The following is a 24284-nucleotide window of genomic DNA, read 5'->3' as shown; positions in this document are numbered from 1 at the left end:
GAACCAGGAATCTCTCCCTAAAGCAGCTGCATCTGAAACATGCTGTACATACTTTAATCTTTCACTCAGTCTTTAGAGACATTTTAATAGCCCAACAGAATCATAGGATGCAGTATATTTTCTTTCAATAATGTAGTTTTAATTATCGATGGGAAATCCAACTGAAGAAATTAGTAGTACAGTACAGTTGTTAAGTATACTGTATAGTATTTCAATATACTAATTAAATTGTCTTAATTTGGGGCTTGTAATAGGTAGCACAATATTTTTAAGATTTTATTTTTTTTATTTCAGTACGCATTGCCACAGTGCTGAGGGCATTTACATACTTTATCTACTTTATTCTGACTGCTTTGATGATTCACGGAGCCAAAACAGTAAGTAAATAGAATGTTTTATGATTTTTACCTTTCTTAAGTGCAATGTATAGCATCTTGGATGGAGATTGACATTAAATCTTTTGTCCACACTCCTGTCTTTATCTATTGACAGATATTTTTGTCCTGCACATTGCTGTAGAAAAAATGAATACAGTACTGCATACTGCAGTTTAATTGTATTTAGCATGATCAATTACATTAAAGGTAAAGATAGTGAATTTCTAGATTACTGTACCATTGAGGAGACTAAAAAATGAGAGAGGAACTGCAAAAGAGCATCTGGAGAGAGCTGATAGGTGATGATGGCATGGAAGCATCATGGCAGAATTTAAAGATTTTCATCAAGGAACTCATTCAAAAATATGTGCCAAAAAGGAGAAAGAACAGAAAAGGAACAAGATGGATGACACAGGTTGTGAAGTGAGCATTGATAACCACGCAGAACCTCTGGAAAATGTATAAATCCACAATGAATGTCAATGATTATGAGATATACAAAAGGACACTAGACTTGGCCACCCAGAAAATCGGCTCGGCCAAAAGAAACTACGAAAAAAGAAAACATGCCCAAAACATATAGAAAGGTCCAAAATGGTTCTATGCTTATATAAGTAGTACAGTAAAACCAAAACAAAGGACTCTGTAGGATCCTTAATAGATGAGACTAACAAAGTTATAATGAACAACAAGAGGGCAGCAAATGCTCTAAATGAATATTTTCCATCAGTGTTTACACTAGAATGTGCCATCACCCACACAAATGTATATAGGAGGTGAGGAGAAGGAATTTAGGGATATACCCATAACATGCGACATAATCAGGAAGAACATTGACAAACTGAAAGACTCGGAAGCCCCAGGTGTGGATGGAATTCAATCCAGAGTTATAAAGAAACGGGTAGAAAAACTATGCCTAAAGCTGAAATTACTTTTCACAAAATCTCTGGACCAAGGGATAGTCTCCCTTGAATGGAAATATGCAAATATCGCCCCTATTTTTAAAAAAGGCGGAAAGAGCTCGGCAGAAAACTACCGGACGATCAGCTTGACATCACACATATACACGCTCATGGAGAGAATTTTCAGGGAGTGAATCATTCACCATCTTTCAGTGAACAATCTTGTACAATCAACAAAACATGGGTTTGTTAAAAATAGATCCTGCCATACAAACTTGTTCCCATTTTTGGAAACCATCACCAGCCACTCTGATAAAGGCCTTCTGGTGGATGTAGTATACTGTACATGGATTTTGCTAAAACTTTTGATAAGGTCCAACATGAAAGACTGGCAAGGAAATTACAGGTCCATGTAATAAATGGTAAAATACTAGAATGGATAAAACAATGGTTGAAACAAAGAAAACAAATGGTAATGCTAAATGGGAACAAATCTGAATGGAGAAATGTAGTAAGTGGGGTACCTTAGGGGTCCATTTTGGGGCAAACCCATTTTTTTCATATACAGTGGCACCTTGATTAATGAGCGGCTCTATCTACGAGTATTTCAAGTAACGAGCGAGCCACTCGCAGAACATTTGTCTCTACTAGCGAGCTTTTCCCCGATTAATGAGTGTTTCCGCTGGTTCTTGGACACCTTTTACGACAGTTTTGTTGTTGTTTCCCAAAACGAGTTTTCCACATGGCGAGCTCGGTGCCAGAACGGATTAAACTCGTTAATCGAGGTGCCACTGTACTTACTGTACATTAATTAATTACTGGTGATAATATTACAAACCACACATCATCAAATTTGCAGATGACTAAGATTTATGGTAAAGTAGGAAATAATGATACTGAAGTCTTACAAAGAGATCTACGTGAACTCCACAAATGGTCAGAAGACTGGCAAATGCCTTTTAATATTGACAAATGCAAGACCTTGCATGTGGGGCATGGCAACCCACTCCACAACTACTAAATCAATGCCGTTACATTACAGCAAATTGATGAAGAAAAGGACCTGGGAGTCAAAATCCACCACTCATTAAAGTTGCATAACAAGTAGGAGCAGCAGTCAGAAAAGCTAACCAAACCCTCGGAATAATCAAGCATAATTTTGAATTTTTGAAAGAAGGTAATGATTCAACTGTATAAATCAAATTACTGTATCCAAGCATGAAGACCTCACTTTCAGAAGGACATAGCTGCTCTGGAGAAAGTCACTCCAGAGCCAAGTCATCTCTCGTATCAGGAATGGTTGAAGGCCACAGGCCTAACAACACTACAAATCAAGCATGACAGGGTGAATCTCATTGAAACTTTTAAAATACTGAAAAAGTTGAGGATGCTGACAATTTCTTCAAAAGGTCAAATGTAATGCACACAAGCAGCAACGACTTCAAGCTCAACAAACCTCAATGTAGGACTGAGAACAGGATATGCTTCTTCACCCACAGGGTTATAAACCAATAAAACCGCCTACCTGCCTAAGCTGCAAATGCCAAAACTCTGTTATGTTTTAAAATCCACCTGGAGAGTTCAAGGCAAATGGGGGAGACCTGCAACAAGCTGCCGGCTTTCTGTCCTGGTCGATGGCACTTGTGTTAATGGCCATCAGGTAAATCAGATCAGGACAGAGATCCATTGGATACAGACATTTTGCTTTACTCTCCCACCTATTGTATGAAAAATATTACCAGTAGGTCTGAGGAGGCCTGGTCGAGGACCGGACTGCTGAGATGTTGAGCCCCGAAATCACAGCAAGGTGGGCTTATTGAGTTCCTCCCTAATCCAACTACTGACCTTTCCAAGATGCAACCCACAGCAGTTACCTAGCTCCTGAGCATCAGGTAAAAGGAAACTTGCCAAACCATTTCTGTCCCACATAGGAATCAAACCCGGGATCCTCGATTATGAGTCAAGGATCTAGACCACTGTAGCTACGGGACTCACCGAGGAAGCAGTATATATATAAGACCAGAAGATGGTCTTCTGGTCTGATATATATATTTGTAATCTTGTAGGATTATGTGAGTACATTGGCTTGAAGAACAATTTTGAGGACTAACCCAAAACATTTTAAGTAAAGTATTTTTTATGTAATGTTATGTGATAAGAAGATGGGGGGGGGGGGGATAAATCACCAATACCTCATCATAGCGTTGATGCGGCACATTTACAATTATGCTCATCAATTGATTTTGTCACCACAGAGTGCATGCATTTGTTTACCTTTGTAATTTTTTCTTATTATTTAACAGGAAATATTTTTGGTAAATATTATATTTTATAATATTATAAATTACCTTAACTTTATTATTTGTAAAGAAATAATAGCTGATATATGGATAAAGTTAAATATAATCTAGTTTTGACAAATTACCCATTGTTTATTTTTAATGAACAAAAATAGGATTGTTATAAGTATCTTATTTGTACTTGAGAGCTATTTATTTACAAGAGAACCCTTCATAACCTGACTACTCCAAGGTGCACACCACATGGTAAAACGTGTTACGTATGTCATACATATCATTCACGCCTTTGAAAAAATGACATGCCTTGCAGTTTAGGGGTTAATAGAATTTTGTACCAAATTTGATGAGAATTATACAGTGGCACCTCGATTAACAAGTTTAATCTGTTCCGGCACCAAGCTCGTCATGTGGAAAACTCATCTTGCAAAACAACAACAAAACTGTCGTAAAAGGTGTCCAAAAACCAGCGGAAACACTCTTTAATCGTGAAAAAGCTTGTTAGTAGAGACAAATGTTCTGCGAGTGGCTCGCTTGTTACTCAAAATGCTCGTAGATAGAGCCGCTCATTAATCGAGGTGCCACTGTACAATATTATGAATGCTGTGAGTATTTGCAGTATTTGTTTAAATATTTTTTCTTAGCAAAGCTACAAAATTATCTGTAATACAAATTTCCTTTCAGGATAAACCGAGTCTGATGACTCCGTGGTTAGGGTGGCAGCTGGTGCAGATTACGTTCATCATCCTGGCTCTGTTTGGCTTGGTGGGAAATATTAATGATATCATTTCAAGCATCTTCCTTGTCATTGTAGTTATATACTTCTTCCTCGTTGTCAATTCATACTACTTACAGGCAAGTATATACAGTATTTTAGTTTCTTTTGCATATTAAAATGATGCACTAGAAACCTTAAGTTGTCATAACGGCTATTCTTAAGCATTTTAGAAGGTGTATTTTTACTTGTTAATTATTTAAACAGCTTATGTGTAGATATGGAATGCTTATTGACAGTTACACACAGAAATCACAACAGCATGATGCATCAAATGAACAAGTCCACAAGGGCCGTGACGAGGATTCGAACCTACGTCCGAGATCATCCCAGACGCTGCCTTAATCGACTGAGCTATGACATGGTAAAAAAAAATTGAAACCAGAAGTTGTACCTAACTTACTTGGATCCTGCAGCCTCTCCGAGACACAAACCAGGGTTTTACACAACTCCCCCATGCACTCGAGCTATGTCAATAGGCCGTTCTACCTCTTCGCCCTTACTTCATTACACACAGAATTGCTCATGGATTGTAACAGAACCCATGGGGACCACACCAGAAACAAATACAGTTTTGATATTCCAAGAGTACGACTTAATCAAACTAGAAATGCTCTACAAATCAAGGGACCCAGAATGTGGAATGACCTTCCCAATCATGTTAAAGACTGTACCTCTCTCAACCAGTTTAAGATAAAAACGAAGCACTATCTAATAAATTCCCTGTAACCTACTTTACCCCTCTATTGTCAACCCATCTGTTTTTTTTTAAACAGCGCTGTTTGTCGACCTAATTGTATTTGTGCTGCTTTTTCAGCCATGTTCTCCCCTTTTTTATTTTTATTTTTATTTGTTCTCAACACATTCTACACTTTAAACTCAATTAGTATTAAGTTTTAGTCTTTAATGTTTTTCCTACCCAAAACGCTTTGTGTAATAGTGGCTTTAGGCATTGTATGTACTAGCTCTATCTATAAATCTATCAATTTTTGTAAAATCTCTTGTATGTATGTACCTTACCTGAATAAACATTTATTTATTTATTTATTTATTATTATTAGAATTCACAATAGCGTGATGCATCAAATGACCATGCTGTAGCTCAGTTAATTAAGGCAGCGCCTGGGATGATCTTGGACGTAGGTTCGAATCCTCGTCACGGCCCTTGTGGATTTGTTCTTATTGACAGTTGTTTCTGCACACATTTATCAGTAAAATAGAAAGTATGGTCTTGACAAGTTAAGCTGAAGCACTGTCAAGGAGTCACCCTGTTCTTTGTGATAAGTTGCTCACAAATCCTCAAGAACTGTAGCACTGTCCTGGCCTTTATGACTTATGTAAGAAAGCTGTTCTATGGGCTGTTGCACTCTGAGAGACTTGGGATACTTGATGTTCTTCCCTCTTCTCTTTCTTTATTGGATTTATTGAAGTAGTCTCAATTAGCATTATTTAGCTGGTTAATTAATATATTTAATGTCTTGGTGAGGTTAGCCATGTCGTGTCCATCGACTTAAGAATGGTCCAGGACGGACCGAAATGTCGTCGTCCCTTCACCTTCTAGTGTGTGGTCTGGTCAACATGTCATGTCATATATGTCAAAATGTTAGCCTTGTAATTTTCAGCCTTTCTTGGTATACAAGTTGACTTGGTTCTGTTATGATTTTTGCCACTGCTGGAATTTTCTGTAATAAGTTAATTTTGTAAGTTAAATTGCTATCCTTGTTTACAGTTTACCTGTGGCTGATTTTTAAATTTCTGTTCTTACAACCTGACCAGAGGCTAGGTTTGGTATTACTTGACTGGTAGGCAGTTTCTACCAGTGGCCCACAGCCTTTGTTCACTCGCCAGTAATTGGTTACCTAATTTTTGACCAATTTGTTGGTCATATTCCAGGAACAAATGGATAAGGCTTACCTTGAGCTATGGTAAGGGAAATTCTCTCTGCTTGCTAACAAAAGTTAGAAGTTGTTTGTTGCTGTACTCGCTTGGGTGTTAACAAAAAAAAAATAATGAAAATTCTGTAACTACCCAGCTGATTCGGTACTTCCTGCAGAAATTTGTCTTATTACCTCTCGCAGCCTTTGTTCCGACAATACTACTTACATTTGCTGGAAGAAGGTACCGAGCTTTTTACTGTAGTCGGACCAAGTTTTGTTTAGTTTGGTCTACCATTACTTATTAGTGGTTGCATACGATTTTCTGGGGGGAGCCCCGTCGGCTCCCCGGAGCTTTACCAGGCTGATATGCTAATGTCAGACTTTGGCATCAGTCATGTGTATGGAGTTCTAGGGCCTACCGGGGACCATGGCCAGAACCTGCCCCCTCAGAGAGGCAAGGGGAGCAATGGCCTATAGAAACCCCCGTGTGGTTGGAAGCATTCTATGTCTGACATCGACCGGGTCAAGCATCCAGAAAGGTAAGCATTCCAAAACAAACCCATATTCTGGTGAAAATTGCTACCTAAAGCCGAACTAGTGGATAGAACTCCCCAACAGAAAACAAGCAAACTAGTATGATGTCACACGTCACTGTACCGCTGTCTGCACAGCTCCCCCCTCCCCGGGAGGGGGAAGGGGGAGCCCCAGACCTCTCACGCCGGCTATACACTCATCAGTTCTTCGGCTAATGCTATAGGCACCGGTTGTGTGCTTCGGCTCCAGTAGTTGTTTCAGCACTGTACCTAGAGTGTGGTGTCTGTCTTCTAGGTGGTGCGTGAGCCGGGAGTGAGTCTCCAGTACTCGGGCTGCATGCGCCTAGGGTTCCCTTCCCTAGGTGCCCTGTAAGTACTGCCCTTGGGGCTTGGGGCCACCTTCCACAAGTTCCTTGGGTCCCACCCCTGCTAGGTCGTTTACTGCTTGGTTTTTGGCCGCTCTTTGTGTGCTCGGGTGTTCTGTCTCCCTTGTTCGCCTTAGAGTAAGGGGCAGTTTTTGCACTGGTGGGGCGCAGGGTACTGTGCAGCTTGTCTTTACCAATCTTAGCGGCCGGCTCTGTTCTGCTTGGGTACGCTGTCCTCTTGCGGGGTTTTCTTTTTCTTTTTGTTTATCTACCTGGTGAGGGGGGGGTCTGCCTTCGTTCTTGCCCCTTGTGTCCCTTGTGTTCTGAGTATTTTCTGGTGGTACCCCCTGCTAGGTCCCCGTGAGTGTACACGTCCCGGGGGTTCAGCTCTTAGAAAGTTGTTTGGTAGCTTTGGGCGCCAGTTAGCAGTACCCTGCCTGGGATTACCTGAGTGTGTGTCTTCTTATAGTAAACGCTCGGGACCCTGGTAAACCCCTGGGGGCGCGCGGGTCCGATGGATGTGACCCCAGAGTCCCCCCCCTCGCTTCCAGCGAGTTTGAGGGTTGCTCTCACCCCTTGTCTCTGGGTGACTCTGTTTTGCCTCCGTCTGCTGCCTGTGGGGTCGGTGACACCTTCAACCCGGAGTCCTGCGAGTTTTGTTGCTCGTTGTGGCTCGGTTACACAGCTGTGCTGACTAAGCGGGTGTGGGCAGCAGGGGCGTTGCACTTTGAGCCTTGGTGGTGGCAACGCTCTCATTTGTTTGCTCCCTGGGAGCCCCGGGGCTGCCCCGTTTTGGTTCATGTTGGGACTGGGACTTGGGGGTGTTGGTTGCTTCGGTTCCTTCCATGCCCCCTTGTCTTTTCCCTGGATCCCCCCTTCCTGCCTGCATCCGGTTCCTTACCATCTGTAGATTCGGGGCAGGGTTTGATGGTTTTGAGACTCGGGCAATCAAGGGGAATTCCCCTTCCAGGGTAGTGACGGGGGCATTTGAGCCTGTTCTTCCAGCCGTGTTGTAAGAGTCTGCCAGTGGGCTCCCTTCCTTAGTGTTTTTGACCTGGTTTTCTGGTACGGCTGGGGCTTTGGGGGGGACGGCTCGGCCACGGGGCCTGTCGTGTAGGTTCCCCGGTCTGGGGAGGGGCTGACTTGGGGGGGCCTTGGCCCCGTAGGACCCCGTGGGGGTTTTTCTCCCCCTCTAGGCGGGGCTTGTGGTTACTCTGAGTGGGGTTTTTCCTCCCCACTCACCGTACATGTTGTTGGGCGTCGGCCCCTCCCCGGGCTCGGTTCCTTGGCCTTTGAGTTGGTTGGTTCCGTCCTGTGGGTGGATGCTTCCCCCCCCTTTTTTTGGAGACGGTGTCTTCGTCATGTTTCCCTGTTTTTGGGGTTCTACGTGACTTCTGGTCTCAGGTGCGCCTGTGCCTTTGTGTGCCTTCGGGACTAGTGTTGGCTTCGGTGTTCTCGAGGGTTCGGGAAGGTTTTCACTACTTCCCGCATTATTGGAACGTCTATCGGCTCCTCGTCCGGATTGCCGTTTTGGCCCGGTTGGGCTGCTTGTGGCCCGGTTGGGCTGCTTGTGGCCCGGTTGGGCTGCTTGTGGCCCGGTTGGGCTACTTGTGGCCCTGTTGGGTACTTGTGGCCCGGTTGGGCTGCTTGTGACCCGGTTGGTATTCCCTTTTGGGCTCTGTCTTCGCTTCGTTGGCTGGTTTTGTTGTTCCTGCTTCCTCTTTTGGGTACTTTTGTAGTGCAGTAGTCCTGGTTGGCGCCTTCCCGCAGAGCGGATTGTGCGGTTCGGCCAGCGTGTCATGCGCATGCGCCGTGGAGTTTGTTTTGGTCTGGGCGGTGTGTTTTCGTGCTGGTGTTTTGCGCCCTTTTTTTTCAGGTGCTTCGCCTCTCGCTCTTCTCCCTTGCTCCGGTATGTGCCCCTTCGCTCCGGGGGTGTCCTGGTTTCCAGCTTTGGGGAGGATGCTGAGGTTTTCCCTGTGTCATGGGTGTGGACCGCCTCCTTTGCCTCTACCCTGCTTTCCTGCGTGTCCGGCTCTGGCTTCTTCACCTGGCGGTGCTCCCAGGATCTTCTGGGCACTGTTGGGTCGTGTCACGTTCGTGCCTCCGTTCGACAGGTTAGTTTCTGGGTTCTGGCGTCTTTTGGCTGGGCGCTGGATGCAGAGATGTTTATATACCTGTCTTTATTTAGGTATATTTCTGTACGACTGAGACCATTCGCACACCAATGACTGTCCCTTTTTCAACCCTTCCTGTCCCCCTCATGTGCATGTCCAACCCATGCTAGAGTCATTCAGGAGACCCACCTTTTTTCGTGTTATGAGGTGTGTGGGTTGTGGTGCTGGTTATGTACTCACCTGGTAGGGCTCTCCTGGTTGTGCTTGCGGGGTTTGAGCTCTGGCTCTTGGGTCCCGCCTATATGGAAGAACTTGCGGGATAGTACCAGTGGAGTGCAGTGGTGCTATAGGCACAATTGGGGAACACTGTATAACCATCAGAGGTCTGCGGTTGTTACACGACCTACTAGTGAGCATACGCCATATTGCTGGTACGTCCGAGGACTTCCAGGGCACACTAGCCTATTTTCGAATAGAAGTTCCGACCCATCCTGGTTGTGGGGGGTATGTGGGCCTGCAGGCCGCTCCCAGCAGCTGCCTGGTGGGCCACCCTCTGGCCGGTCTAGCCTAGTCTCGGGCCGCGCTTGGGGTGTAAATGTACTCCCAGAACCCCATCCAGCAGGTATCGAGCAGGGTTCTCCGCCGTCGGTCACCTGGTGTGCAGGTTCCTGGGCCTGCTGGGTTCTGTCGTGTCTCCGTTGGCCCTGTCTGGGGTCTGCCTGCTCCGTTCTCTGCCTTTGCAGAAGCGAGTTGTTATTTACATGTTGCATGTTGTGGTGGTGCCTGTTGCTGCTACTGCACGTGTGCATTGGTACCGTGTTTCGCGGTGGCGTGTCCTTGTTCCTGTGTCCGGTTGTGGTGTGGCACTTTGCTGCTGTTTTGTGCCTAGGGTTTGGGTATGGGGGTTTGCTTGTTGTTTTTCATGGTCTTTAGGTCCCTGGCTTGGCCCTCTTATGTGCATCGGGTTTTTCTGTCCCTGCCTGATTGTCCACCCCTGGTTGTTTCCTGGGGTTTGTGCTTCAGCTCTTTTGTCCTGCCTCTCCCCAGTCGTTTTCCTGGCATCTCCTTTGGTCGGTTTTGCCTGCACTTGCTGCTGTGGGAGGGAAGGGGGGGGTTTCCACTGCTTCCTTTCCTTGTGCGTTCCCTTGTTTCCTCCTCTGCCACAGGGGTGTTCTGCGTGCGTTCCTTGGCTTCTTGGGCGTGCTTTCAGCCTGTGACCTGTGGTGCGCTTATTTGTCTCAGTCTGTTGCAGTTGCTCGTACCCCTTGGTTCGGGTACTGTTTCTGGAGGCAACCCTTCTGCCTTCTTCGGTTTCCTGGCTTACCCTGCCGGTTGGCTTTTCGGGGTCTTGCAATGTCTCACCGTCGGACCCGTCGTTTCTGAACTCCTGGCGGGCTTGCTTGCTTTGGTGGAGTTTTTCTGTTCGGCAGACGTTCCATCTCCTTGTGCCGCCTGGGTTTCGGTGGTCGCGCCCGAGATCTTCCCGCGGCTCCGCCTTTTCCTGGGCTCGGAGGGGCCTTGTCGGGGCTGCTTACGTTCTGCCTTGCGGTCTCGCCTCCGGTTGGTGGTCGGGTGGCTTCGTGGTAGGTGTCCCACCTGCGTACTTCTTCTTGGCGGTAGTATGGGATATTTTGGCGGTCCTTCCTTTTCCTCCTGTCCCTTCTTAGGTGGCTGCAGTTGTTAGCGTCGGCTTGGTTTTCTGGTGGGGGTTGGGGGCCGTCGTCTTGCCACATACTGTCGCCTCTTTTCGTGCGGCGCTGGCGGAGCCGCTTCGGCTTGCTTTCGGTCTTGGTGTTGCTTCTGCACCGTTAGTAAGCTGTCTCGTGCGTTGTTTCACCTCCGGCCTGTTCGTGCGCCGCTTGCACCGTCCTGGTCTCTGGTCAGTGTGCTCTGTCTTCTCCTCGGTTGGTAGTGCCCCTTCGGTTCCGGTTTGTTTTTTCGTCGGCTCTTTTTCCTTTTGGCATTTGCCTTTGGTGGTGGGGTCGCTGAGTTTCTTGCTCCTTCGGTTTTAGCGTTTTGGTTGTTCGGTGGCAGCAGTCTCCATCTTTTCTAGCACGGGGTGGGGCTGCCGCGTTTTGGAGGGGTCCTTGGTTTGTTGGTGCTTGGTTGGTCAGGCTGCGGGTGTGTCGTGTTTTGTGTTCAGTGGCGGCCGTCCGCTGTTATTTGCGTGCTACAGCGTCTGTGTCTGGGGCGCGTTTTGCGTTGATCCGGTTCTGTTCTTCCCGGTTCGCGGGTGATGGTGTCCCGGGTTGTCAGCTGTGTTCTTGCGGCTAACCTGCCTGTGTTCTTCCCCCAGGCCCGTGTCGTTTGTGACTTCGCTGCTCTCGCTGCTGTCTGAGCGATGTGTCCTTGCTGTCATTCGGGCATGGATCTTTGGAGTTCGTACTGGGGCCTTGCTGCTTGTTGTTCTCGTGTTGTTCCCAGGCCCTTTCGGGGCTGTGGCGCCTAGGGTTGGCGTTTGCTGCCAGTTGTCTTGCTTCCGGAGGGGGGTGCGTGGTGTCCGCCTCCCGGTTCCATCCCTTTGACCTTCCTCTGTGGGTAGTTAGCTCCGGGTAGCCAACGGGGCTCCCCCCAGAAAACCAGCGTTGAATGTAATGAAATGCCATTTTCTGGGTGAGACCCGGAGGCTCCCCAGCAACCCTCCCTCCCTCCGGTCGGCGGTTTTTCGTGTGTTTTGACATCCAGCCTCAGAACTGATGAGTGTATAGCCGGCGTGAGAGGTCTGGGGCTCCCCCTTCCCCCTCCCGGGGAGGGGGGAGCTGTGCAGACAGCGGTACAGTGACGTGTGACATCATACTAGTTTGCTTGTTTTCTGTTGGGGAGTTCTATCCACTAGTTCGGCTTTAGGTAGCAATTTTCACCAGAATATGGGTTTGTTTTGGAATGCTTACCTTTCTGGATGCTTGACCCAGTCGATGTCAGACATAGAATGCTTCCAACCACACGGGGGTTTCTATAGGCCATTGCTCCCCTTGCCCCTCTCTGAGGGGGCCAGGTTCTGGTCGTGGTCCCCGGTAGGCCCTAGAACTCCATACACATGACAGATGCCAAAGTCTGACATTAGCATATCAGCCTGGTAAAGCTCTGGGGAGCCTCCGGGTCTCACCCAGAAAATGGCGTTTCATTACATTCAACGCTGGTTTTTTGTTATTGACTTTTATTACCATTTTCATTTCCTTGTAATCAAAATATAGTTTGATTATTATTAGGTTTTGGTTAACTTTTAAACAGCACTGTAATGCCAAATTGTTATTTGGTTTTCGGTGATTGGTGAACTGTAATACCATGGTCCATCTCTTTTTGAAACCATAGCAAGGCAGCATTATACATATGAAAACTATGATGTGTATTGTCATGTCTCATCTGTAAGGGCTTGTAGTTATCAATACAGTATTGGATAGCATTTACTAGCTTTTCTGTAGGGAACCCCATTGGCTCCCTGAAACTGTCTTACTAATCAAGTAATTACCCAAGTGTAGTTACAGGATGAGAGTTATGCTCATGATGTCCCGTCTTCCCAGTACTGTACTCTTTGTATAACGTGTCATACTGTGACACGTTATACAACATGTATGACAAGTGCCATACTACATGAGTAATCAGTCAGAGTTCTTTGTTGCCTAGAGGGGACAGGAGCCAGAACCTGGCCCCCTCAGAGAGGCACAGGGAGCAATAGTCTATGAACTCTTTAAATTTAAAGTACTGTAATATCATACTGGCTATCGACCAGGGAAGGCACCCAGAAACATAGGCGAAACAAAACAGGCCACTGTCAGGTTGAAAATTGCAACCTGTGTCCTCAAAAGAGCAGAATAACTCTCCCAAAAACCAAACAAACAAAACTTCATCTAACTAACCCCCTCCCCCCCCGCCCACTCATTAGTACAACCCCCCATGATCCCCTCCCCATGGGGGAGAGGGGGAGCCGGGCCACCCCCATTCAGTTCTTTGATGCCGTGCCGAGTGCTTGCTGTCGCTCTGGTTCCGTCTTCCCATTTTCTTTGGTGTTTTTGCCCTTGCAGTGGTGTTCTAAACAGAATTCTGTGGGTAGTCGGGAGTTTTTCAAGTACTGGAGTAGCATGCACATAGGGACCACCTTCCCTAGGTGCTCCGTAAGTACTGCCCCTTGCATGGTCAGGTTTCTCTTCCCTGGGGCATTCGGGAATCACTCCCCACTAAAGGACTTCCTCGCTTATGGTTGTCTTCGCCCTTGGGGTGCATCAGGGGCTTTGGGCTTTGCATCTTGCCCAGGTTGGGGGTGTGTGTTTTAGCTGGTGGGGTGAACGGTGGCTGGCGCAGCCTAATTTTCAGCTATCAAATAGCGGGCCGATGGTTCTCTCTGCCTGCTTGTTTGCTGTTGTGGAGTTCTTTTTTTTTGTGCTTTCATGTTTACTGCCATTTTATTTTGTCTTTTTGACAGAGGAGTTTGGCTTTACACCTGATTAGACTCCTCCTCAAATGTGGTGGTGGTCCTCCTCTGTTGCCTCCGAGGCTTTACTGCAGCTGCTTGCAGTCGAACTGCCTGCACTGACAGGGTTTATCAGCTTAGCTGACCCCAGTGTCTGGGCTTCCTGTAGTGCTCATTCTCCCTGCAGGCTCGGTTGTACTGTGGTTACCTCTTCTGAATCTGCTCTCACTTTGTGTGATTTCAAAGATTGCTCGTTGCCCCTTCCTCAGGGTGGCGATCATCCTCTCTGCCACTGTCATGCTGCCTGTTGGGTCGAGGATACCTATGACCTGGGGTCTTGCGGGACTTGTTTCCCGCTTCTGCTCCAATTCCCTCATCCCCCATCAGATGTTCTGTGGGATCAGGCTGCAGTCGTGTTGCATAACAGTTTCTCTGATATAATGTGCCAGGTGTGTGAGCATTTGGAAGCCCCGGAGCTGCCCTGCTTGGGCTTTAGGGGCATTGGTTGCTTCAGCCTTGGTCAAGTCCGCACCCGCTCTTCCTTCCTTTCAGAGGTTTTCTTCGTCTGGGTCTTCCCCTGTGAATGTTCGGGAGGCTTTTGGTGCTTACCTCCTGCTAGACCTGGTTTATGCCCCGGTATGGTTCTGACTTCTTCCCTCTATAGGGTGCATTATGGGGTTCTGATGTCTTCCTGGCTGGCAGACTGTTCTTTCTCTTAGGGCTTGGAGTGGTTTTGGCTGTACCTGTACACTTGAGTGGTGGGAGGTTACCACTGTTGCAGGTATTCTTATGGGCAACTCTTGGGTTCCTCATTGAGTGCCTCTTCACTTCTGCGTGCCTCGTGATGTTGGCCTGGTGCAGTTGCATGCTCAAGAACCCCTCTTTTGGCGGCTTTGGTGGTCGATGACCTTCGGACTCGTAGTCACCTGGCCTCTGTCTGGCGATTCTTCGGTCTTCTGGTGCAGTGGCTTTCAGAGGATGTGGGTTCGCGTGGTGGGGACCCTCGGCTGGGGGTCTTTGTCTTGGCAGCTTCAGCATCATCTGCCTTTGCCAAGCTGTTTGCACCGCTCCTCGGGGATGCGGTTTCCATGTTTTCACCTACCATCTCGCAAGTCGGCTGGCCGTTTGGGCTCTATCTTTGTATTCCACTTGGGCCCTGGCTCTTTCACCTGCTTCTCCATTTTGTCCTCTTCTGTTTCCTGAGGACGATGAGTTTCAATTTTGTAAGCAGCTTTGGGTAGTTGCAGTCCTGTTTTGGTTTTGTTGTGTGTCAGTGGTGGGGTCATACCTTTCTCTCCCTCCCACAGGCTTGCTCCGGCTTCAGTCCCGCAGTCGGCTGCAGTTGAGGGTGACCATGGTTACTTGGTGGTTGCTTGTGCAACTGTGTAAGAGTCTGCACTTTGCCCCTTCTGGTTTACCTGCTAGGCAGGGTTTGGGCTCACAACACGATGTGGGAGTTTGCGGCGGTGTGGCTGGCGCTGCAGGGGATTCAGTTTCCTTAGAGCTCGGACTGCTCCCCGTGGTTCTTTATCTCAACCGGGAGGGGGGTGTTGTCTCTTCAGTCTGTGACTCTTTTGGAGCTGGTCGCTTCAAGTAGCTTCTGCTGAATTCTCAGGGTTTAGCTCTCCACGCCGTTCTTATTCAGGGAGTGTCCAACGTCCTGGCAGACAGCCTGCCTCACTTCATTCCTCTTTCCACGGAGTGAGCAGTTGACGCCGGCTCCTTTTTTTGGCTTTGCCAGACGTACAGGCGCGCAGAGGTGGACCTTTTTGCGTCAGCTTGGTCTGTGTGTTCATGTGTACGTGGTGCCTTTTCCCGACTGCGTAGCTTTGTGGTAGATGTTTATGGGCATGACTGGTCGAGGTGGGGGTTCCGGTACCTTTTTCTCCGGGTTTTGGCTTGTATGGAATCCTATGGAGGAAGGGTGTTTCTCCCAGCCCCATTGCGGCTAGCCCAGTCTTGGTTTCAGGCGCTGCTTGGTTGGTGCCCGAACCCGAGCATGTTTTCACTGCTCTGCCTTTTTAAGCGGTTTTGGGCTAGTGAAGTTCCTCACTGATTCGACCTTCTCCTCCATGATAAGCGCCTGATTTTTCAGATAAGTGTGTATTGCCATTTGTATGGTGATCAGGTTGCTAATTTGATGGTGTCCCACCTGAGGCCTTCTCAGCAACAGTATGAGGTTTCTTGGCGGGCTTTCCGCCAATTTCTTTCTCTTCATCTGTGTCTGACGAGGTTGTTAGTCCTTTCTCTCTGCTTTCTCTGAATCTGCATCTCATGCTGAACACTGTTGCTTCTTTCATGTGGCGTTGGCAGAGCTGCTGCAGCTTGTGTTCTGGGTTGATGTAAATACTGCCCTGTTCCGCTAGCCTTCTCTTTTTTTTTTCCACCTCCAGCCTGCTCATACGCTGCCTGAGCTTTCTTGGTCTTTGGACCGGGTTCTTTCCTCTCTTTCTTCACCTCGGTTTATAGTGGCCCCTATGGTTTGTAATTGCTTTTGTTGGCTTTGGCCTCTAGGGGTCGGGTGGGGGAGCTTCATGCTCTTCTCTAGCACCAGGGGTTTCTCCAGTATCACATGCTGTGTCCGGTAGCTGCTTTGTGCCGCTACCTGCGGGCCACCGGTTCTGTATTGGTGGATGCTCTCTGGATGTATCCAGTTTCCCTGGTTCCCTGTTCCAGGGCTCGTGTGTCTCAGGTCGTCTTCACTGTCATTAAGTCTAGGCAGTCTGCAGTCTACCCTTGTGCCCCATAATTTGAGGAAGTATGCCGCTCTTTCAGCTGTCTTTGGTAATATGTTGTGGGATAATATTTAGGCATGGGCGTTTTGGAGGTCGAGCAGGGTCCTGGCTGTGGAGTATCTCATGAACATCCCAGGTCCTCTGCAGCCTTGTTGCTTCAGGGCATTTGTCACAACCGACTGTCTCTTCTTCGGATTGAGACCTAAGGTGCTGCTGCCTCCCTGGTAAGTCCCTGTTTTACCTTCTCTGTGAGTTCTTGTGCTCTTTTGAGCATGTAGGTCACAATTTTCAACCTGGCAATGGTCCGTTTTGTTTTGCCTACCTTTCTGGGTGCCTTCCCTGGTCAATGACAAGTATGATTACATACTGTACTGTACTTTCAATGTAAAGTGTTCATAGGTCATTGCTCTCTGCAGCTCTCTGAGGGGGCCAGGTTCTGGCTCTGGTCCCCGTTAGGCAACAAAAAACTCTACGACTGATGACACTCAAGTAGTATGGCATGGAGCCTCTGGGGCTCACCCAAAAACTGGCATTTTTTTTTATTTTTTTCCAAGAATGCGTTGCCATCATTGCTTTCTGCATTCCAGTAGATCTTTGTATAATCTGCAAATATGAGGAGCTTTGATGTTATCATTGGTATAGATTACAAAATGGATTTCCAAAATGGCTGCCTGTGGCACTGGTCAAACTACTCCATCATATTGTATTCTGTTTATGGTAACTCGCTGTTATGAGTTTTATCTGTTGTCTTATCCATTCCACTGTTTTGCCAGATATTTCATGTGTAGCAACTATATAATATACTTGCTTCAAACTCTCGTTAACTTATGTGCAGATAATGAGATAGGTTACGTAGGATTAACAAACCCATCTCAACGTTGTCACATCTCATAATTACAATTTTCAAGTGTACAACTAATTACAGTTAATACTTCTTCCCAACCTACTAGAAGATAGTCAGGTGAGGTTGGGCTTGGTAATATAACCAGTCGACAGGGAATCATCGTGATTGTGACTCCAAGAGTGGTCCAGTACAGATGCTTGAGAGATATCACACATCTTCAACACTGTCAATATTTAGCGTTCACTCGGCTTGCTGTCAACCATTGCTCGCCAAGCTTCACCTGCAAACTTCTCTAGATTACATTTTTCCAAATATGCGGAAAAACCACATGTGAAAAATAAGAATGCTTAACGCGTTTTCGGCTACATCGCCTTCATCCGAGTAAAGTAGAATGGCGTTCTCTCCATTCTACTTTGATCAGATGAAGGCGATGTAGTCAAAAACGCGTTAAGCATTCAATATTTTTCACATGTGGTTTTTCTGCATACTTAGATCAGTCTTTTCCAAATATATATATATTTTATTACTGTGTTTATTGTCAACACAATTAACGTAACACAATGTTACACATGTATTAGTCATTTTTAGAGAAATATTGTATGTTGTACTTCATAAAATTCCTTCAAGATATTGTTATGCACTACATGAGCTGCAAAATCTTGGTATGTACAATGGGTTAGTGTTTACTATAGAAAAGTAAGCAGGTTTGTCAAGTAAGATTACCTTATTTTGAACGGGGTGTTAATGCTTTGATAAGGTGTGCAACACTACTGACATGGTTGATATACAAAATTTGCATGGAGGTTTTTATTGCATCTTGTCTGTTTTTCTTAAAGATTAAGAGATCTATAGGATACTGGATATCTGGTGTTTCAAAAGCTAGACAGCAGATGCAGGCGATGAGTCACAATAACGTGGCTATTGTGACTTGTCCCTTCACCTAGTGTGTGGTCTGGCCAACATCAAAAATAGACAGCAGATATTTTCACACGCAGTTTACAATTAATGAATCAATAGACTGCTAGATTCTGTTTTCCAGTTGGCTGCCAGTTTCATTCCTCCTTTCTCAATACTGTATGGTCATTTTGTACTTGTTTGTGTTTTCCATATGTTATTTAGATAGGTCTCTTTCTATATTGATTCCATTTGTTTGTGTATTCTCTGGTATTCTTACAATTTCTGTTGAACCAGTACTAGTTTCAAGTTTTTATCTGTTTAGGGGTTGCATCTTTGGATGCCTTCAAACAAAATTTAGCATAAATTTTCATTTATTTTGTTTAATTCTTTAGCATTCAACAATCCTTTACAAATTCCATTCCCCTCCGTTGTGCCTCCTTGCCGTGGTGAGGGGCTCACGTACACCTCCCTGGGACCGGTGTGGGTTGCCTGTGCCCCCTCTCCTGCCCCCTCTTTGGGTGGTGTACGTGCTGAAGGGCACCATGTAGGGGCCTTGTGAGCCATCGGACCACCCGCTGGAGGGGTCACTTGTGAGAGGCCGCCCTGAGTGGATGGTTGGGTGTCCAGGCTAGGGCGATAGGGGGACTGAGGTCTTAGCACCAGTGTGGAAGAATGAATGTAGTAGTAGGACTCCCCTGTTGAAAAGGGGGAGCACCGCTGGGGACAACGCACCCTTCCTGCACTGGCCTGTGCTCAGCCTCCCTGGCAGCCCTGGTAGGTGGTATCCCTTGGTTCCAGGTCCCATCCCTTATATATTGGTTTGCTGCATGGATGACGACTTGACTTCTCTTACCCAGGCTCATGGGGTGGGCGACCAGGCCCCTGAGTCGGACCGTCCTGGAAGACCGGGATCTGTAGCCCCCACTACAGGACCCGGTTTAGGCCCAGACAGAACTCTTCCTCCCTGCTCCCCTCCCTCCTCTGTGGTTGGGTCGAGCCCCAAGCCTGCTGTGGTGACTATCTCGTCCCCTTGCACGGCTCCATCTCTTCTTGCGACTACTGCACCTTTCGACCCGTCTCTCTCTACGGGTTCTCATCGTCGTACCCGCCACGGCCGCTCTCGTATGCTCCCTTCCCATCCAAATTCATACCGTGCTTTGTTTGGTCCTGCTACGTGAACTAAGTACTTTGACCTCCAACCTTTGGATTCAACTCCTGACGTTTTTTCCCTTCATAGGCATCTTGTCGATTCCGTGGATGCCTCTTGTCACCTTCAACCCCACTCGTCTTGGTACCTGTGTCATTGCTGCTCCTTCTCAGGATGCGGCCACCCGCTTGGCCGCCTTATCCTGCCTTTGTGAGACCCCTGTTCGGATCTCGAAGAATGCTCAGTTGAATGCCAGTGTTGGCACTGTTCTCCTCCCGCACCATGTTGCAACCGGTGTTAGGGATCTCAAGGACTGCCACGAGGATATCAAGCATATCCTCGAGGCCCAGGGTCATTCTGTCCTCCAGGTGGATACATTTACTCGTCCCCCTCGTGGTCATCGCCGTCTGCCCCTTCGGGTTGTGAAGGTTACCTTTGATGGTAGGACCCTTCCGCCCTCTGTCATTCTTGCTGGTGCCAGATGCTCCGTTCAGGAGTATGTTCCATCTCCTCGGCTCTGCAGTAAGTGCTGGAGGTTTGGGCATGGTGCCCTCAAATGCTCTAGTCCTGTCTCTCTCTGTTCCCTGTGTGGAAGCGAGGGTCACTCTGAGTTGGAGTGCACTTCTCCCCAGGACCGCTGCCTCAATTGCGGTGAGGCCCACCATACCTTCTCCCGTACTTGTATTCGTTATAAACTTGAGGCGGCTGTCCTCAACTTGAAGCACCGGGACCATTTGTCTTTTCCTGAGGCTCGGCGCCAAGTTCATCGTCTCCCCTCTTTTGCTGGTGTCTCCTATGCTCGCGTGGTGCGCTCTTCCTCTCCTCGTCCTTCCCGTCTTCCTCAGTCTCACAACCGTTTCCAAGCCTTAGACCTGGACACGCCCACCACCACCTTCCCTGTTTCCCTCCGTTCTGTCCCGAAGGGTCCCCCTCCTGGTTCTCTGTCTAGGGCTCCCCTTCTTTCTACCCAGTCTGTCACGTCTCCTGTGTCTTCTTTTTCATCTCCCTCTGGTCCTCCTTCCCATCATTCTCCTCCGTTTCTTGGCTCTCTACGCCGCCTGACTGTGCGGGCCAATGTCCATCGCTCTCCTGATGGTTGTGTTGTTCGCTCTCGGTCTTCTTCTCCTATCGAGACGCTGGAGTCTGTTGCCCAGTACATTGCTGCTGGGACGCCTGTATCTTTGAGTCAGAAGCGGAAACCTGGCTCCTCTCCTTCCTCCTCCCCTGTCGGTAAGAAGGCTTCGCTTTCTTCTTCACCCCTTATCTCTGATTCTATTGTTCCTTCCCCTCCCGCTTCGGTGGTGGAGCCCCCTGTTCCTACTGTGAGGGTTTCTTTAGCCCCCGATTCCATCTCGGTTACTGCCCATGCTGAGGTGTGCTCCCCTCTTTCTGCCCCTCCTCCTCCCCTTCCTTCTCTAGACCCTGCTCGTCCACCTCTGGTCTGTCCTCCCGCTTCTTTTCCTCCTTCTTTACTCAGTTTACCCATGCCCCCTAACCCTGACTTCGCTGACCCTGTCCTGACCCTGTGCTTTTTTAGCGTGCTGTGTTCCTTCTTCACCTTTGTTTCTTCTTTGCTCTCTGTTGCTCTCCTCTCTCTCTTTGCTGATGTCTTTTCTTCAATGGAACATCTGTGGATTTTATGCCAATTTCCTTGACCTCCAACTTCTCATTTCACAGTTTTTGCCTTTTTGTGTCTGTCTCCAGGAGCCGATGCTTGGTGCTCGTCCTGGTCGCCTCCGTGGCTATTCTTTTCTCTCCCCCCCCTCCCCCCCCTCCCCCCCCCCAGTGACAGCTGGAGTCCATAATTCTTCTGCTCCCTTGACTCGCTCCGATGTTCCCTTTGTCCCTTTACTTTTTTCCTCGCCTCTCCACTGTTTTGCCGCCCGTGTCTTTGTGCGTAGATGCTACACGGTTTGTTCCATTTATCTCCCCCCCCACTGTTCCACTTTCTCTTCCCGATCTTAAACACCTCCTAGACTCCTTGCCGGAGCCTGTGCTCCTGCTGCGTAATTTCAATTGTCGTCATGCCCTTTGGGGCGATGTGCTGACAAACTTCCGGGGTCGCCTCCTTTAACCTTTCATTCTCTCTTCTTCCCTTCCCTTCTTAATTCTGGTGAGCCCACTCATTTGGACTCTCAGACTCTCTCTCTTTCTTGTCTCGATCTTTCTCTGTGCTCGTCATCCCTTTCCTTAGATTTCGGGTGGCGGGTCCTTGATGACCTCCATGGCAGTGACCATTTTCCTATCCTTGTTACTTTTTTCTCCTTTCGCCCTCCTCTCTCCTTCCCTAGGTGGCGGTTTGCCGAGGCTGACTGGCGCCTCTTTACTCTCCGTGCTACTATTTCCGACCTCTCCGTTCTGCCTCTCCCTTGCACCCTCCTTCATTTCATGACACTGTCTTTGACGCTGCCCACCGCTCTATTGCTCGCACTTCCTCTCGGGAAACACGGAAGTGCGTTCCCTGGTAATTACCTAAGTGTAGTTACAGGATGAGAGCTACGCTCGTGGTGTCCCGTCTTCCCAGCACTCTGTCATATAACGCTTTGAAACTACTGACGGTCTTGGCCTCCACCACCTTCTCCCCTAACTTGTTCCAACCGTCTACCACTCTGTTTGCGAAAGTGAATTTTCTTATATTTCTTCGGTGTCTGTGTTTAGCTAGTTTATATCTATGACCTCTTGTTCTTAAAGTTTCAGGTCTCAGGAAATCTTCCCTATCGATTTTATCAATTCCTGTTACTATTTTGTACGTAGTGATCATATCACCTCTTTTTCTTTTGTCTTCCAGTTTTGGCATATTTAATGCTTCTAACCTCTCCTCGTAGCTCTTGCCCTTCAGTTCTGGGAGCCACTTAGTAGCATGTCTTTGCACCTTTTCCAGTTTGTTGATGTGCTTCTTAAGATATGGGCACCACACAACAGCTGCATATTCTAGCTTTGGCCTAACAAAAGTCATGAACAATTTCTTTAGAGTGTCGCCATCCATGTATTTAAATGCAATTCTGAAGTTAGAAAGCATAGCATAGGCTCCTTGCACAATATTCTTTATGTGGTCCTCAGGTGATAGTTTTCTATCTAGAACCACCCCTAGATCTCTTTCTTTATCAGAATTCTTTAAAGATTTCTCACATAATATATAGGTTGTGTGGGGTCTATGTTCTCCTATTCCACATTCCATAACATGACATTTATTAACATTAAATTCCATTTGCCAAGTGGTGCTCCATATACTTATTTTATCCAGGTCTTCTTGAAGGGCATGACAATCATCTAAATTTCTTATCCTTCCTATTATCTTAGCATCATCAGCAAACATGTTCATATAATTCTGTATATATCAACTGGTAGATCATTTATGTAGACAATAAACATCACTGGTGCAAGAACTGAACCCTGTGGTACTCCACTTGTGACATTTCTCCATTCCAATACATTGCCTCTGATTACTGCCCTCATTTTTCTATCAGTCAGAAAATTTTTCATCCATGATAGAAGCTTACCTGTCACCCTTCCAATATTTTCCAGTTTCCAGAACAACCTCTTATGTGGAACTCTGTCGAAAGCCTTTTTTAGGTCCAGATAGATGCAGTCAACCCAACCATCTCTTTCCTGTAATATCTCTGTGGCTCGATCATAGAAACTGAGTAAATTTGATACACAGGATCTTCCAGATCGAAAACCATACTGTCTGTCTGATATTATATCATTTCTCTCCAGGTGTTCTACCCATTTAGTTTTGATTAGTTTTTCCAATACTTTCACTATTACACTTGTCAATGATACAGGTCTATAATTGAGGGGGTCTTCCCTGCTGCCACTTTTGTAGATTGGAACTATGTTAGCCTGTTTCCACACATCTGCTACGATTCCTGTACACAGGGATGCCTGAAAGATCAGGTGAAGTGGAATGCTGAGCTCAGATGCACATTCTCTCAGAACCCATGGTGAAACGCCATCTGGGCCAGCTGCTTTGTTCTTACCGAGCTTCTTTAGCATATTTTCCACTTCATCTCTAGACACCTCTATCCGCTCTATGTTGTTCTCTGGAATTCTTATTGTGTCTGGTTCTCTGAAGATTTCATTTTGTACAAACACACTTTGGAACTTTTCATTTAATGTTTCACACATTTCCTTTTCATTTTCCGTGAATCTGTTTCCCATTTCCAACCTCTGGATATTATCCTTTACCTGCAATTTGTTGTTTATGAATTTGTAGAATAGGCCCGGTTCTGTTTTACATTTATCTGCTATCCCTTTTTCAAAATTTCTTTCTGCCTCTCTCCTTACTGCTGTATAATTGTTTCTCGCATCTTTGTATCGCTGGTATGTTTGGGGGTTTGGCCTCTTCCTATACTGATTCCATTTTTGTGTCTTTTGGTCTCTTGCCCTCTCACAATTTCTGTCGAACCAATCCTGTTTTCTGGTCCTGCATCTCTGTTTTGGTATAAATTTTTTTGTGCCTTTATCATATATTTCACAAAACTTGCCATACATCTCATTCACTTCCTTGCCTAGCATCAAGTCTGTCCAATTATACTCACTAAAAAAATTTCTAAGGTCACCATAATGTCCTCTCCTGAAGTCTGGTTTTTCAACTGCTTCAACCTCCTTATTTTCTTCCAGCTTATAACGCATTGCATACTTTATTCCCAAAAAGACATGGTCACTTTTACCCAAGGGAGGAAGGTACTGAATGTCAAATATCTCTTCCTCCTTCCTGGTAAATATCAAATCTAGCATGGAGGGAACGTCCCCTTCCCTCATCCTCGTAGCTTGTTTAACATGTTGATACAAGAATGTTTCCAGGATGAGGTCTACAAATTTACAGGTCCAAAAATCTTCTGTTTTAGCTTCATATGCTTCCCAGTCTATGGATTTCAAGTTGAAGTCACCGACTATCAACAGTCGTGATCTATCGTTATCCGCTCTCGCTATAATCTCTCTCATTATTGTTATAAGACCTTCACGTTTACTATCTAGCTCCTCCTTTGACCATGTGCTGCTTGGCGGTGG

The 24284-nt window shown here is 46.8% G+C and overlaps 1 protein-coding gene across 5 annotated transcripts in view; it reads left to right on the top strand.

Annotated features, from left to right (window-relative positions):
• Nucleotides 1-24284, top strand: part of LOC123760420 (uncharacterized) — a 72705-nt gene that overhangs the window by 36167 nt on the left and 12254 nt on the right. For all 5 annotated transcript variants that reach the window (XM_069338426.1, XM_069338423.1, XM_069338424.1 and 2 more), the window contains exons 4-5: nucleotides 295-377; nucleotides 4261-4431. In XM_069338426.1, coding sequence (XP_069194527.1) covers nucleotides 295-377; nucleotides 4261-4431 — 254 coding nt within the window. The remainder of the gene's footprint in view (nucleotides 1-294; nucleotides 378-4260; nucleotides 4432-24284) is intronic.

This window comes from Procambarus clarkii, chromosome 39 (assembly GCF_040958095.1).
Source record: "Procambarus clarkii isolate CNS0578487 chromosome 39, FALCON_Pclarkii_2.0, whole genome shotgun sequence".
NCBI lineage: Eukaryota > Metazoa > Arthropoda > Malacostraca > Decapoda > Cambaridae > Procambarus > Procambarus clarkii.
The sequence above is the reverse complement of the archived record's forward strand: the minus strand, read 5'-3'. Positions and strand labels throughout refer to the sequence as shown.